At 34.8% G+C, this 17,410-nt stretch overlaps 1 protein-coding gene across 13 annotated transcripts in view; it reads right to left on the bottom strand.

The window, feature by feature from the left end:
* SOX5 (SRY-box transcription factor 5) overlaps positions 1-17,410 on the bottom strand; it is a 1,020,679-nt gene that overhangs the window by 400,948 nt on the left and 602,321 nt on the right. Inside the window, exon 1 of one of the 13 annotated variants that reach the window (XM_037846155.1) lies at positions 845-1,005. The exons of the other annotated variants lie outside the window; for them this stretch is intronic. Within the exon in view, the coding sequence (XP_037702083.1) occupies positions 845-882 (38 nt within the window). The 5' untranslated portion in view covers positions 883-1,005. Of the gene's footprint in view, positions 1-844; positions 1,006-17,410 lie in introns of those variants that run through there. 13 annotated transcript variants of the gene reach the window in all.

The following is a 17,410-nucleotide window of genomic DNA, read 5'->3' as shown; positions in this document are numbered from 1 at the left end:
TATAGGAAAATGAAGAGGGCTAAAATTCTTTCAAAGCCCTGCTTTAGTTGCAGGGACATCAAACACAAGGATATTGCACAGATTTCTCTAAAAAGGAACAACTTAATTACAAATACACTTCTTCACATCATAACAAAAAGGAAAAAAATACAGTAAATCAAAATTCAGTTTAAGACAGCTAGCGCAAAAAGTGGCTACTAAAACTTAGAAAGGGATCATTCCCGTTTCCCTTTTTTTTCTTTTTTGACACATCAAGAGTAATCCATTAATAGATTGTTGTCATGTTAAATTTTCTTTAAAAAAAAAATCAGCTCTCTTATATCAACAGAAGGTCATGTGCTTTACTAAGCTGCTTCCAAAGTTTTACAGAAGGATCAAATAGGAACTTATAGCCTCCGTTTTAACCAATACTACAATCTTCTGTCACTCCAGAAATTACATGAGACAGAGATGCTGAAAATGGTAACACTGCACACAAGCATTTTAAAAAGGTGTAGAAGGGGGAAAAGATTCAAAGAAGGAAGAAAGTATGCAAGTGCATTAGAAAGAGAAGCAGCGAGTGGGAGAGAGAGAGGGAGAGATGCTTAATGTTCATTTAATTTCCTGTTATAGGAAGCAACCTAAAAACATTAGCAGAAATCTCGGAGACTTTGCAAATCAGTTCAATTTTGTCCGGGCAACCACAACAAAAATCAGCTAACAAGCTTGCAGAAGCACTAGCTAAAAGCTTCTCTAACAAACATGTTTGGGGGTGGGGGGGGGGGACATCTTTCAATTGATTCAGAGTCTACTGTAAAATGGGAGAGTTGTACTTCAATATATTAGGGGGGAAAACTGTACTCACCTTTCAAACTCCTGAGGTAAATCAGGGTCAGTAAGCATGCTGGAAAAGCACAATTTCCCTTTGTCACAGCAGCCACCTATGATCGTCTCCAACTGAACCTGTCAAGTGAGTCCAAACCTTCTAAACCAATTGATTTTCTCTCTCACTCTCTCTCACACTCTCTCCCTCCCTCCCTCTATCCTTCTCTCTCTCTCCTCTCTCTCTCTCTCTCTCTCTTACTCTACCAACCCCCCCTTCCTCCTCCCCTTCACTCCCTCTCCTAGACTCCTTGACCAGTCTCTCTCTTAAAGGGGTAGTGCACTTCCAGCAGCGGGGTCCGGCCGCTCCCCCTCCATGGAGCTGCACGCTCCGGCTGCTAGGCTCTAGACAACCTCAGGGTGCCTGTCCTTTCCTTTTAATTCTCTCTTCTACACATCACTGAATGTGAGAAGTCAATTCATTTAACACATCTCCCATGCTCCTTTAAATAATAAAAGTCTCTCACACACACACATACACACACCAGTATGATTTTTAAAATGCATTTGCTGCTGATTAAAAGGGAACTCTGTATCACAACAGAACCCCAATTAAACTGCAGTTATTAACTAATTAAGAAAAAAATGAATGTTAGTACTAGCATTTTTACACAAAGAATTGTTAGTCCTTCTCACCCCTTTCTAGGCTCTCTCCGTGCGTACACGGAAACACACACACACTCACACACAACAATCAGGCATTGTTCTGAGGGAAGAAAAGCAACTTTGACAGATTGAAATATAGCAGAGGCCCCTTCAAGGAAACCTGTAAACAACTTGTCACTCACTCTGTCGGTCTCACTGTTAGCTCGTGCTTTCCACAAAGTGGTGTGAACGTCCTGGCAACCCAACCAAAGTTTCCTCAGCTTCAAACTCCATAAAACACGATGTGCGATGTAGAGGGGAATAGATAGCCACATGCCAAAATAGCACACACGGGGGAACAGAAACCCACAACCAAACTAAACCAAACCAAACCAAAAAAAAAGTGGTTCTAATATAAACTGTATAAACTGTCCTGTTTGGGATTGCTGCGGAGGTCAGGGGTAGGAAGCGCTTCCCTGGCTGTGGATCTCTTTAATTTCCTCTGCCCAGGCAGCCACAGATAACAAGGTGAACAAACTATGGCTTTACAGATCCTAGGCTGGCTGGCAAGGCACAGCCTCCATAGCAGTTCCAATTATCTAGATAAAAATCTGGCAGGCGAGGAAGGTAATCAGGTAATGTACCTTTGACATGAAATGACAGAGGCACATACATACACAGAGAGAGACACTTACACAGTCAGGCATGCAGAGATGGTGGCTGCCCCGACACGGCAGCATCTGGTCAGGGAGTAAGCACTCACTCACCAACACGAGATAGTGTGCATTCTTCACACACACACACACACACTCACACACACTCAGTCACTCACACAAGCTCTCCACTCCTACTGGGAGGGTTCATTCTGCACAAAAGGCTACATTACAGAGCCCGCCCCAATAAGGGAGAGAGAGAAAAAAAAGCCTTCCATTGTTGAGAGGGCAGGTCAGTTGATTAGATTTTCTGTGGAGAATTCCACGAGGAAATTCCCTTCAAAGCCGAAGTGATTAACTGGGGGCTATTCTGGAAATGGAGCAGACAATGGCTCAATAGTCTGCACAGCCAATGTCCAGGCTGGCACTGAACTCACTTAAAAAAAATAAAAATAAAAGCCAGACTCCCTGTTCTTTTCCACACATTCCCCCCCAACCCCCTACACTCCTTCCAACTTCCCCTCCCCATTCCTTTTATTTTGCAGCTGGACAACATTAAGGGCCTTTAAAACCACAAGGGTTGACCCCATAGCAGTTTGATTAGGTCCCACTTTTTTTTTTTTTTTTCCTGGCGACAGGCAGACAGTAAGTTTACTTTTTTAGACATATGCAATGACACACCACACACATACCCCAAATAGCAAAATGAATTATTAACCTTTTTATTTGCATATGTATTCTTCATCAAAGTTTATAAATTTTTTGACAAAGTTGACAACTTAATAATGAACACCTTAATTCACAGGGTAACCTAAAATATATAGTATATATACTACAAAATCAATGTGGAATAAGATTTAAGCATGTCACTATGGAGTTAAAACACTAACAAAACACAGAATTATGACCCACCCTGAAAAAGCTGTTAACAAGGGATGTGGCAAAAATGACTTGATGCTGACATGATTTTCATTTTCAGCAGTTGGGGAAGGGGGAAGGATATTACTCACTATTCTTTTTAGTCATTAGCCTCAAATTATTTTTTATTACAGCAACAACCCACTCCTACATATAAAAATGAAAACACTGTCACATTTATTTTAAATATTTTTTTTCCAGCCCTTTAGGGACCTACAATCTAATACACTCTAATTGATAATGTATACAAAATAATATTTCTCTTCTATTATTATCCTTGGTTATGGGAATTAGGAAATAGTAGCTATACACACTTCAAAAATATCTTTTTTAAATTTCCAAATTAGGAAACCTTGTTTCATCTTGTCTGAATAGAGAGAAACAAAAAGAAGAAAGAGTAAGTTACGGGGAGCAATGGGAGCTGGAGTCAGGAAGAGGAGGAGGCAGTGAGGAGAAGACAGAGGGAGAGCACAAGAAGGAGACTTAGTGGCAGCATAAAGATAGAAACAAAGATAATGGCCATAAGGCAGGATGCTGAGATCCGTATGGTCCCAGCTGCTGTCTTGCCACAGCTACTACCTCTGGTTGTTTCTCTGAAACTCTAATCCAGAAAGTCACCAGAGCAGGTAAGAAACAGAGTGTGATTGTTTAAGGCCAACTACAGTTTAAAGGGAAGATGTTCATATCAGAATATTTATTTTAGACACATTTAATAAATATATTTAAAAGTATACATATGCCAAATAAACACAAAGAACATAAATGAAAATGTTAGATGAGATCGCAGTTAGTTTAGGATCTCAACCTATTTCTATAAGCATTCCTGTAGCAATTCAAAAAATATATACCTTGTACAATCATCTCTGCTGAAGGAGTTGAATTAGACTAAGAACTAGACAGAAAATTGCCAAATATAATAATGATCATCCTAGTAATGAAAATTTGTACTAATGGAATCCGGAGCTCATAAGAAATTTTGTTCACATACATTAGCTCATGGATCAATACAGCATAGAAAGGAGTGCCTTATGTACAACCCTGATTTTCCCAGTGTTTGAACATGGGCAAAAGGAATTGAAACTCTTACAAATGGTTAGTGGCCTATTGGTACTTGAAATCAGATCTCCTATGTACTTATTTCACTTGTGACACCATAATGCAGAATAAAATGATTCTCTGGAATGAAAATTCCAAAATGGTGCTGATTTTTAAGTGACCTAAAATGCTTTCAGGTAATTATTTGTTAAAAATTAAATTTGGTCCAAGTTAGTAATCTCTTTGATAGTTGAATGAATAAACCTTTAAACAGTATCTCTTTAGGCTGTAAAAGTTTTCTTTTCTTACATTTGAATTCTATACTGCAAACTAAAATTTCTGCAAGATTTTAGATTTTCCAGCATAAAGAGAAGAGAGTTCCACAATGTTCTGGCTGAATCTTGATAACTGCTAACTTTATTAAATGATCAAAGTAATCTAATCAAACCAGTATTTACTGTTAAGTGACTGCTTCATGAATATCATCTTTGTAATTTAATATTTATTAAATGTTAAAATGTTTAAATTAAATAGGTTTCAATGACTAGCATATAATGTATGCAAATAATCTAAATTGTTTATCAATTGTCTGAAAAGTTTAAGATATTCGATTGGTTACATTTAGTATTGTCCACATCAGAGCTGTTATTCTCAGGTAATGTTCGATAAACTGTCATAAGTAAGATTCTAGAAGGTTTCATAATGTATGTGGACTGAGACACACTTTAGGATCTTTATTCAGTTAATAAACAAACATTCACTGGGCATCTTTTAAGTGCTATATTAAGTGCTAAAGTTTCAAAAGAAAAACTAAAGAAACCTTTATAACAAATATAATAGAAAAAATAAGGTCAGACTTCAAACTAATTGATTAGTATCCAAGACCTCATAGGTAAAAATGGAAACAAAAATTAAAGAAACAAAAAAAAGCAAATGAACAAAACACAATGGTGAAAACGTAATTGAACAATACTTAAAGTGGTTGGAAATATAAATATGATCTACGAATACACATTCAGAGAAGACTAAAGCACACACTACTACAGAAACCCTATAAAACAATTTTTCATTTAATGAGTCTCCTTGATACTACAGTGGCCGTATTATGGAAAATAGAACGAACTTGAAAAAAATGTGCTTTGAGCTCATGTTGTTTCCATTGCAAATATAAAAAGAGACTAACAGAGGCTAAGGAAATATAAGATATGTGAGAGAACACAGCTGGGAAATCCTCAAAGAGAATATTAACAACTTTTAGGATCATAGCCAATTTATTTCCAAATTTAACCCCTTTTTTCGGCGTAGTATCACACAAGTCGTCAGTATTCTAGTTTTAAGAGGACCTATTTTCATGCTGCTATTTTAAGACAGAATTTGAAATAGTTTCTATTCTAATAACTGAAATCGAAGTATGTATTTATTTGTACAAATTACACATTAATATTTTGTATCTGTCCCTACCCATTAAGCTACAGTTTTTATATTTTATGGAATGTGGCAGGTTATTTTTCAGAAATAAAACTTTGGTATTATAACCACAATTAATTTAAATATATTAGTGGTAGACAATACCAATGTTTATATTGACCAAACCTGATACAAGGGGCATTTAGAAAATGTTCACCTATTTTTTTTTTTCTGCACTGTTATTTAGTTTGCCACAAAAACATTTAAAAACTAAACTAAACCAAACGAAGCCAAACAAAAAACCCAGATCCCCTCCTTTCAAAGAAAGTTACTTCCAACCAATGTACATCTGCGAGCCATTCACCAGATGCCTGGTGAGCTCACTATTGACCTATCACATGTTGCTTAAATTTCCCCATTCACTAGAGTAGACCAGAGTTTTGTAATATTGGATCATTTCAGAAACCACCTAAAAAATTCAATACCTTATCTTCTTTTAAATACTTACAATTCAATTCCCCATAATACATTTATGCCAGGGAATTGGCATACAATAGAGTACACTTTCAAGGTTTCTCTATCCTCATTTTCTCTATCTTGTTGGCTAATTATTTAGGATATATACATTAAGTGCCCTTAGAAAGCATATTCAAATAACTATTTCATCTTAGAAATTTCAGTCTCATACTTCTCTCAAAGAGATGATGCCATCTCCAGTTACTGCTCTCACTGTTAGATATCTTATCACTGATCTCCTTCTTCAAAAAAATTTGAAATAATTTAAAATTGATAGCTGCTATTTTTTTTTTTAGCACCTTCTATCTCCTGGTCACTGTGATGCATATAAAATGCATCATTTCATTTAATACTCAAAAAAAATATATGAGAGATGTACTCCAGTTACGTCAATTACAAATGAGGAAACTGTGGCTTACAGGAAAAGAAACAACAACAACAACAACAAAAACACACACAAAGTTAATTTGCCTGCAGTCCCACAACTAGTGCATAGATGGGGAACACCAAAGTTATGTTATCTCCCCTCCAAAATTCTCAAAAAGCAATGGATTTTATCTCAAATACAACATAATGGTAATTAAATATTGAGTACATAGGATGTGTTTTAAAGCTGATTGAAGGCCCAAACTTTGGATAAATTGGGGTTGACTGATGACTACCTCACTCTCATGAATAACTTGATATAAAGGATGGTTCTTTATCCAACAACTGGAAACAGTTAAAGAATAAAACCATACGTTAGTAAATCCTCATCCTGTTTATGGTGATGATGAACACCAGAATTAAATCAACCCTTCATGAACTTTGGCTGTCTTTTTAGGAATAATTTCTAAAAATTATGTTTCTTAATATGTTGACAATTTCTAGAATCCCAGGGAAAATGCAGGGGTCAATTTCTGGTCCTCTCGTAACCATCCTGCAATGGAATTTATGGCTTACAGAATCAGTTTGTTCATGGAAAGAGGTCAATTAGGTATATAAGACCAACTGAATTTATGCTTCTTTTTATGCAATTGTCATCTCCTTGTGATATGTGGTGATGTCCAATGGTTGTCAGTTCATGAGGATGAAAAGATTATGAATTTTCCCTAAATCAAGAAGGCTTCTATTGAGTAAAGAAGCAATATAACCATGAGAAGAGAAATCATTCAAACGATACTAAACCTTGAAAAAATGTTCTTGGCCACCTAACTTCCCATGTTATAATTACTCAACATGGAAAGAAATAAAAGAAACACACTGCACTGACAAATTACCTAGACACAGCAGGAAAGTGAAAAGTGACACTATAATAGCGCTACAAAGTTGCTTGAGTTCTTAAGTGTTAGAAGACGTTTGCAAAATATTTTAGTACTCATTTTTCAGAGATGTTTTTCTGTTATAAATGATGTTTATATTTTTTTAATATTAACAAATCAGTAGAAATGAGAGCTAGTAAAGTACGAATGCATTTGAGCACTTAGCTTCATTTTCAAGTTGACTAAACTTGTCTATTCTCTGTAATCTTCTTTGCATACAAAGTGAGATAAATAAGTCTTATTCAAAGTAAATAAAAATGTTATCTATTAACAATATTCATAATCAATCTACTTATATCTAGAATAGCGCTGGGGGAAGAATCAAGGCTAAAATGAAAGTCAGGAGGCCTGTTCTCTAGGAGGGCCACTGCCTCTTCCTTGATGATTTGTGGTCTTGCCTGCATTTCCACCATCTCACTCAGCTTGAAAGTAAAAAGAAATTGGGGAAGATGATTTCTAAGGTTTTCATCAACACTAAAATTTTGCCCATATAAGCTGTTCTTTCATAAATCAATGTATAATTTCCACAAAATAAAATTTTTGCCCTTTTTCAGTTCAAAAAAGTTTTAACACTGTTCCTCGTAGTTGATAGTTCATTTTAACCCATTAAAGTATGTCATAACTCCAAAGTCACACAGCAATATAAGGAGAGGAAAACAAATATTTTATTAATTAAAGTTACTTTGTCTGAATTCAATAAAGTTAAAATGACCAGTAGAACTTAAATCACAATAAATGACTTGATGTTTTCAAAAGAACTAGTTTATGAATAAATTGACAATTTTGTTTTCTTGAACATTTTTTGTGCTTAAATTTGTAAGTCACATATTTCACTGTCTCTGATAAGTACAATTTCACTTTACTTATAAGTGAATTCCCTAATTCAATTAGAGAATTAAAGCTGTTATTATGCTAATGAACACCCCACAGGTGCATGACCGAATAGTGCTTGGAGTCTGTGTGTGGTGGTGGTGGTAGACAGGATAAATGCATGGGTTTCTGCCTTTATCCAATATATCAAAACATCAAGTGAAAAAAATCCAAAGGTAAACTAAAACATTGAAATGTTAGAAATCGTGATAAGCAAACTGTGTTCAAGAAAGCTACTTTTAAAAATGAATTTTGTGGACACTGTGAAGAACTCCTGCCAAATAGACAACTTCTTTTTTTTATGTTCTTGTTAACAAAAATGTCTTACTGAAACAATTAAGAAAATAATTTGGTCAAGTTTTGCGTATGATGAAAATACAAGGAAACAGACCTAATTAATTAATTAATTCAATTACTCAATAAGCATTTATAGAACCTCTAGTTTATGCCTGTATGGTGACCATCTATATATTAAAATTCAATGTTAAACTGCATCATTTCATACATATTAAAGATAAATTAATATTTATAAATTGCCCTGATGTTGAGGAACTGTTCAGTTATCTAATGTTATTAGCATTAAAAAAAAAAAAAAAACACCTAAATACAACTAAATACTAATTAACTCTAAGGAAATCAAGGGTCTTTATTCACAAACATTCATTTTATATCTCAATTAAAGTCAAAGTATAGACTACAAGTCTATAAGCCTTTGCCAGATTGCCAACAACCTAAGCACTTGTTAAGAAAACAAAAGCATATATTTTGGTTTTGGAATCCAACTTCAGATTTATTCGTCTGTGGAGGCAGACCATTATTGTTAATCTTAATGAAGTTGACTTAATAAACCCTGTCTAGTATTGAGTATGTACCCTAAATTGTACAACACACAATGAGAAAAAAAATATTTAATAGATCTAATGTTTTTCTGAGGATCTATTCTGGGCAAGGCATTCTGATAAAATGTGGGGATGCAAAGATAAAAGGACAATATTTTTCTCCAGAAATGTATGATCTAGTTTAGGATATGGAAATTCACTTCTGCTGATAAACAAGTATCAAGTTCTTAGTAATTAGAAATCTATAATTTTCACATAGATTAATTTATTTAATTTTCACAACAATTCTGGGATGTCAAAGTTACCAATATTAGTTCCTTGTAACAAAAAAGGGAAGGAAAGGAAAGTAAGAGACAAAAATCAGCTGACTTCCAGTTACATAGCTAGTACGAGGCAGAACAATGATTTGAGCCCAAATCTTCTGACTACAAACCTAATATCTATTCCACTCTACCAGAGAGAAATTTCTAACAGTTGTCTGCAATGCAAGATAAAATGATAAAAATGCTATTTAGGGAAACAAAAATCTATGGGGACTTTAAGAAAAATTTTAAAATAAGATCACCAATTTCTGAACTTGAAGAATTTAGAATTAGTTGGTTGGAGTTAATAAAATATACATTAAAGAATCAATTGAAAACCACCAGAAGCACTATGAGAAGTCAGAATTACAGTGGGGAACAAAAGTAATTTGCAGAAATCAATAGCTTTCATATATGTGACAACAGTTAATAGAGATAATGGAAAAAAGACCTCAATTAGCATTAGTAACACAAAAGCCAAAATATCTAAAAATAAAAATTCATTTACATAAAAGACCTATTAATAAAAGTTTAAAATAATATGGAAAGACATACTATGCTCCCAAATAGGTAGTATCAATATCATAAAGATATTAATTCTCCCTAAATTAGTGTATAAATTTAGTGACTTCCAAATTAAAATACCAGCATATTTTTACAGCACTGGAAAAATTAATGCGAAAGTTTATATGAAGAGATAAGCAAACAAGAATTATCGGAAAATCTCTAAAAAGAAGAATGAAGGCTCAGCCTACCTTAAATTAAAACATCACATAAAGTTTCAATGATTAAAACAATGTGGTATTGAATGTATTGAAAGACCAATAGAATAGAAAAGAAAATACTAAAATAAACACAAACGCATAGCAGGAATTTGGTATCTCCTATTTGGTAAATGATACACATGGAATTTAATAAATGCTTTATGAGTACCCCATGACCAATTCAAACAGGAATATAAATTCCAAGTGGATCAAGTATTTAAACATAGAAAACAAGACCATAAATCTAGCAGGAGAATACATGAACAAACTCTCAAATACAACCTTGGAGAAGTTCTTACTAGCAATGAATCAAAACTCAGAAGCCATAAAAGAAGATTAATGAATCCAGCTATATAAACACCAAAACCTTTGAATGACACACCATAAACAAATGAAAAGATAAATGATAATTTGGGGGAAAATATATGCAACCCGTATCAAAGAAAAGGGATCACTTCATAATATATAAAAAACTGTTTGAAATAATGAGAAAAAGACCAACAATACTCTAGAAAAATGAGAAAATAATATAATCCATACAAAGAAAAGGAACAGATAAGTTTCTTAAACAGATGAAAGGTGCTTGAAATGCAATTTACCACAACAATGTGATAACCATTTTTTTAACCTATTGGCTTGGCAAAATTGAAAAAAAAAAAAAAAAGATTAACACTGTGTGTCAGACTGTATTTTTCACTCATAAATAATTTATTCTGCCTCTTGCTATGTTTCCCTGAAGACGGAGGTTACTTCCTACCCCATGGACTTTAGCTTAGATATGTTCTTGCTTTTATCAATGGAATATGGAGTTTTTAAATGTCATTGTTTCATTTGGCTCAGCCACCCTCTCTTGTTTCTGCCATCACCACAAGAACAGCATATCCCACGTAGGGGTTAGGCCATCAGCCTGGGTCTCAGAACCAGAAGAGAGATGGTGCCAAATGGACCAACCCCAGTACAGTCCAGTTCAGTCAGTATGCAGCTGACCCATGGCTCAACTAGAAGCCTCATGTAAAAGATGCAAGAAAAAAGAAATCATCAGTGATGTTGTTTGTTAAAACAGCAAAAGTTACTAACACTCACAATCTGTTCATGACTTATAGAAATAGACACCCGTATATTACTGTAAAATTTTTTTATTGATACCATTGTGGAAAGCAATTTGATAATATCTACCAAAATCACAAATGCATATGCTCTTTGTAGTAGCAATCCTGCTTCTGTAAATTTATCTTAAAGATACACTTTTACATATCATATATTCAAAGTTAGTAACTGCAACACAGCCTGCAACAGCAAAGGATTTGTAACTCCCAAAGGGCTATAAAGTAGGGATACAACAACAGAATGGAATAATACGCATTTGTTTAAAAAGAACAAGAAACTTATATAAGCATTGACATGAAAAATCTCTAATATAGGGATTGTTAATATGATTAAGCAAAAAAAGCAAGGTGCATGACTGAGAGCTGACTACAGTACAGTACAAAAAGTATGAAAGTAACATATCATATTTTGTTTTGCTTATATGTTTAAAAGAAAACTGTGGAAGGACACATAAGAAAACTCAATGAACATAGTTATAATGTGGCAGGGGAGACGGGAACTGGACAGATGGGGGACCAGTGTGAGATACAAACTTTTCACTGTATACTTTTTTCTTTTCATATATTTTCTTTATTTTGAATGTGAATGCATTACTTTATCAAAAAGTTAAATATATATATAAATTAAGTCATTGAAATATATATCTAATTAAACTTACAAACTCTCCAATAGTTGCCCAACTCAACACAATGTTTTTCAAATTGAGGTCAGCAGATTCCAGGCAGATGTAATTTCATAGACCTGTGAGTTCTCTGCAACTTTTTTAATTATTAAAATTTATTTTACCTGTTAAAAAGTTCCAAATTTTCATTTTCAATGATAATCCTCAATTTAAAAATGTTTCCATAGAAAACAATTTTAGTTCTTGAGTAAGTGTTTCTTTAACTGAGATTCAAAGGCCCTAGTAATTATACTCTTGGGGATATATATATATATTTTTTTTCTTTCAAAGAGGTCTGCATATATCTCAAGTTTGAGAGACAATAAATATTCAAAATCAAAAGTTTTTAACATGCCATCGATGACTCTTCATGACCTGGCCCAGACTCCTTATCCAGTTTTATCTCTACCCACATACAATAAACTTCATGATCCAGCTATAGCCTATTGTTTATTCCCTCCATGTTTTTATTTTAACTATACCTTCCTCCTGGAACATCTTCCTGCACTCCCTTCCCCAATTTATCAGGCTAATTTCTGTTCATCCTGGAAGATTTGTTCAGGCATCAGTCCCTATCAAAACACAATTTTGATCCCTCACCTGTCACCCTTATTGGTACTGCCATAACACACAGCAGATCACAGGTTCCCACCACCACTGTATATGGTTGATGGGCAACTACTCCCACTGTGTGGTTCTCATGGCATTGCTCTACGTGCAGAAAAAAGTCAGGGGGCTTCAGGACACTCAGTGTGTGTGTAACAGTACCTCCTGGCCATGGCATAATCTGTTTTTCAAGCCTGGAAAGTATAAATGGTACTTCCTCAAAGACGCCTTCCCTAAACTAGTATTAAAGTATAAAAAATAACATGTGGTGGAGTGTCCAAGTCCACAGAAAAAAAGTGATACTATTGGCAGAAGTTGGAGTCTTTTGGTGGGAAAAGTGATAAATTCCACTAATTGTCCTAATGACAGAAGACCTAAGTAGAGAATCCTACTAAGAGATGGAAATTGCACTAAGGTATGGTAAAAATCTATAAAAAGTATATAGATTTTTATTTCGTAAGTATGAAAGGCTGTGTGATATGGTGAGTTAGGCACTAAACTAGGAAGGAGAAAGTTTCAAAAAAAGGTGATGAGGAAAAGAAAAAGAGAGAACTATCTAAACCATTGATTTTGGCAATTAGTCACTGGTGAAAAACAGCCTTAAAGATCAGAAGAACAGAGTTCATCTCTGGCAAAATGGAACCATAAATTTTATAGCCTACTCTCATCTCTGTGCAAACACACACACACTCACACCTTCAAATGTTTTATTCCTTTCCATTAAGACTTCAGAAACAGCATTAAGGTTTCCAGGTTAGGAATTGCATCACGAAAAAAAAAGGTGTCTACTGAAGGCATACTCCAAGAAAAATATACCAGTGAAGAACAAAAGCTGAAATATATACATATATATTTAAAGTTTTTGAAAAAAAAAAAAAAATGAACTAGCCACTGCTTTCATAACATAATGAACCTCTTTATTAAGTTCATAATGGCAATAATCCTTGTCAAATATAACTACCACTCCATTTTTCCATGTATCTAGATGCTATTTTGACAATTAGTCAGTCACTGCCATTTTGATTGCATTTAAAGTGATCAAGTATGCAATTGCCCACTTTTGTCCTTTTCTTCCAGGACAAACGATTTGAATCTTATTTTTGATCTAAAAATATTCCATTTATATCTCTTTGTTGATAGATTTTCCTGTTGCTTTATTTCAAGGAACTGCAGAAATCATTAGTGACATTATGCCAAGGGCTGAACCTCATCAGCAACCTGAACATTTTGATTCACTGGAAATAACCCACAATTCACCAAAAGAAAATGTAATAATGATCCTGTCCAATCAAAAATGTTAAATAAGAGAGCCTCTAATGATTTCCCCCTTATCATTTGGATATTCTAGAAACATGGCAGGGGTGCAATAAATACCATACAAATGTTAAAGATGCTCCCACTTTTTTTGCTTTAAGGAATGTAAACACATTTTTTTAAGGAAATTTCACTATTACATAAAGGACATTCTAATAGATGTATCTAAGCACAAAAAGGGGCACATTACCTCCTCTAAATTAAAACATATTTAAATACATTTCAAGCCAAATAAAAAATAGGAAGCTATACTACTGACATGCTGACAAAGCACAGAAGAATACAGGAAAGGCTGCCTGAGCATAAAACTGGTCATGAAAAACTGAGACATCACTTATGTTCTGTTACTTCAAAACAATAAATTTATAACAATTCTATTTCTCTATGATTCCTATTAAATGCAAATAATCATGCCTGTCTGGGACATATGCAGTTCTACCTGCATACCTCCAGTTTATAAAATTATAAAAGCATATGAGAGATTTAAATAATTGTTCTTGATTGCTGAACCTGACATATCCACATAAGAGCAACAGTTCTTATCAGGGAGGACTAGAGTCTTTAATTTAATGACTTGACTTTAGAGAGCTTTCAGGGATATGTTTAACAGGATCACAGCAATCGACTATATCCTGAGTCTAGCATGCATGCATAAATGCATGAATGAATGAACGCATAAAGCACCAAAATGTTGGAAGACCATAAATATATTCAATGGATTGTTTATTAGTAGTATACGCTATTTAAATAGGCATTCTACAAATAAAACCGGGCTAATAATAAATTAGTTAAAACTAATTAAAAGAAAACTAAAGCAGTAGCCTTCAAAGTTTTTAGCCTTCAAACACTTTTTCAAAAACAAAAACAATATAAACAAACAAAAAATTTAAGAAGAATGGAAATATTAAGCTATTTAAAGGGTAGGGGTGAGTGTGTGTGTAGCGAAGCTGGAATGGAATGGTATTCTACCAAACCTCTCTTCAAAGCGCAGTTTGAAAAGCTTCATACCAAAATATTTTAAATGGCTTCTAAAACAATTAAGATATACTATGGGAGGTAAATGCTGGAATATTAAAATAACTTAAAATAGTGTACTCATATACATTCTATAATACAGACTGTGATCACCTTATATTAATGATCACAAATTTGCCTCTTTCCCTTGATCTATTAATTTTCACTATCTCAATATAATAAATGACTGTAATTGTCATCACTTCTCCCACAATTCTCATGTATTCCTCAGACAGACTCATTTAACATCCTCTTAATTTACTTTGCAACCATACCTGGAGCACAAGTAGATATACCTGAGTCACTAAGTATTTTACGCTTTCTTTAAAAATACATAACCGTCCTGTTAGCATAAAGATCCCAATATAGGAAGCCTACAGGTATATAATATGTTCACATCTCCTTCTTGGCCAACCTTGAAAAGGAAGCTAATATATTCCTAGAGTAGATTGTTAATTGTCTGGAAGTGTAAAGTCAGCATAACAATGGGTTCTTCCCCTAAGTTTTTGCCATACACTTTATTATTGCTATTTATATAAGTAATACGCCAGGTAATTCAGTACAATCATTTATTTACTCAGTATTTTCCAAACTCTCCAAGCACCTAGACTAGAGCAAAAATGAGTTTATTTGATTGTGTTAAAAATAGATATGTGTTCGTGCATATAAATACACATATCTGGACATCTGTATATCTACCACATTGAAAGCATATTTACATGTTTCCTCTAAGTTATTGCCCACCTTGAGAAATAAATCTTTGACAAATGACGTGTAATATCAGAAGGCTGGCAGGCTGTGCTAGCTTTAGGAAAAACTAAGCTTGAAGTAGCAGCCCCAAGGAATGAGTGGGGCATGGGTGTCGAAGTCCATGACACACTCTGCGAGTGACGCCACCCACCACAGGGCAGCTGGATTGTCCCCATGGCGACCCTCCTGCCCACAGCCGGTCTCACGGAGCCCGTGCAGGCTGTCCAGACCCAACGTGCAGAACAGGTCATCAGGGCATCCGCAGTAGCCGGAATACTGAGAGTGGCCCTGTGTCCAGGTGGCCTGAGCCGCCATGCTTGAGGCCTGTCAGCCTGTCCTTTGGTTTCACTGACAACTAGAGGTCCAATACCAGCAGCCAGGTCTTTTCCAGAACATGCTGGATCAATGTCAGCTTCCTGCCTCGACAACACTAGCCACCCCAGGCAGGTGGTAGCAGACACAGCAGGCCTGAAGGCCAGAGGGATAGCACCCTAGCACTGGACAACTTCCTGGACAAATTGCAGATGGACTCTCCAGACAGGGGCCAGGACCCCCTCGGCATGCTCGAGTGTACCCACAACCACATGGCAGAAATTCTGACCTCAGGACAGATCCTTGAATTCTTAGAACTGGCTTCATAGCACCTTGAGACTGACTGTCCAGACCACAGTGAATTCAGTCTTCGAGGTTTTTCTGCTTTCCATCAATTATTCCAGATTTCCAAGGAAGTTTGGAAAAGCTTTCCAAATAAGTGGCAGAAATGTCCTTTTGTAGGAACACATTCATTAATCAGGGGTTAAGGGGTAGGAGTCGGGGGGGGGCGTGATGGGATGGGAGCCCAACACCATCTCTATTTTTTCCTTTTTCCATTGCTTCAGAGGGAAAACCAATATATATGTATATGTATATGTGTGTGTGTGTGTGTGTGTGTGTGTGTGTGTGTGTGTGTGTGTGTACAGAGAGAGAGAGAGAGAGAGAGAATTTCATTAAGACATTTGCTTGGGGAAATGTCCTGTATTGTACATTTTATCTTCCCAGAAAGAGGACAGAACAAGTTTGTAGAACTTTTCTATTCTGACAGAAATTAGAAGACAAGAAATTTTATGCAGTGATTGTCATCATAGGTATCTAAATAATATTTTATATTAGGGTGAAAATAAATAAAAGGAAGTTGATAAAATATTTTACCTGGCCAGAGGTGAGACTAAAGAAATGCAATGAATAAAAATGTATTGTTCTGCCCAATTAAATCTTATTAATTAATTATAAATTAGTCCAATTTCTGAACTCTTTCAACATTCACAATTATGTATGTACCTATCAGCCAGGCAAAATTTTATGTGTATACCCAAAGTACTTGGTATACAGGTGTAATAGATACATATTAATTGAATTATGTACCAAAATCTCAGAAGCAATATAATATAGTAAATAAACACAAACATTTATTATGTCAAGTCAGAGGATGTAGGCTCAAGGTCTAGTTCTGCCCTATAAACTCTCTGATCCTCAGTTTCCTCATTTGCAAACTGGAGATAACAATACCTAACATGCAAAGATGACATAAATATTTAATGTTACAATGTACATGAAAATGCCATGTAAAATGTGAAATGCTATATAAATGTTAGCAGTCATTATAGCCAGTAAAGTATTGTTTATGAACTTAGAAAAGTAACTCCAGCATTTAAAATAGATTGCACAAATTCCTACGTAAAATGGCCTCTTTCAATAATACTACTCTTCATACCAATGATTACATTTCCCTCTTGAGTGACTGAATGATGCTGAAAAGAGCAATAAGATGTTGCTAGCAGCTGTTTGTTTAACCCACAGTCAATTATTTTCAGAGTGTTTACATTTCATACAATGCATATAATAAAGGAAACAGAGTAAGATTTTGAAAT

Source organism: Choloepus didactylus, chromosome 8 (assembly GCF_015220235.1).
Source record: "Choloepus didactylus isolate mChoDid1 chromosome 8, mChoDid1.pri, whole genome shotgun sequence".
Classification (NCBI taxonomy): Eukaryota; Metazoa; Chordata; class Mammalia; order Pilosa; family Megalonychidae; genus Choloepus; species Choloepus didactylus.
The sequence above is the reverse complement of the archived record's forward strand: the minus strand, read 5'-3'. Positions and strand labels throughout refer to the sequence as shown.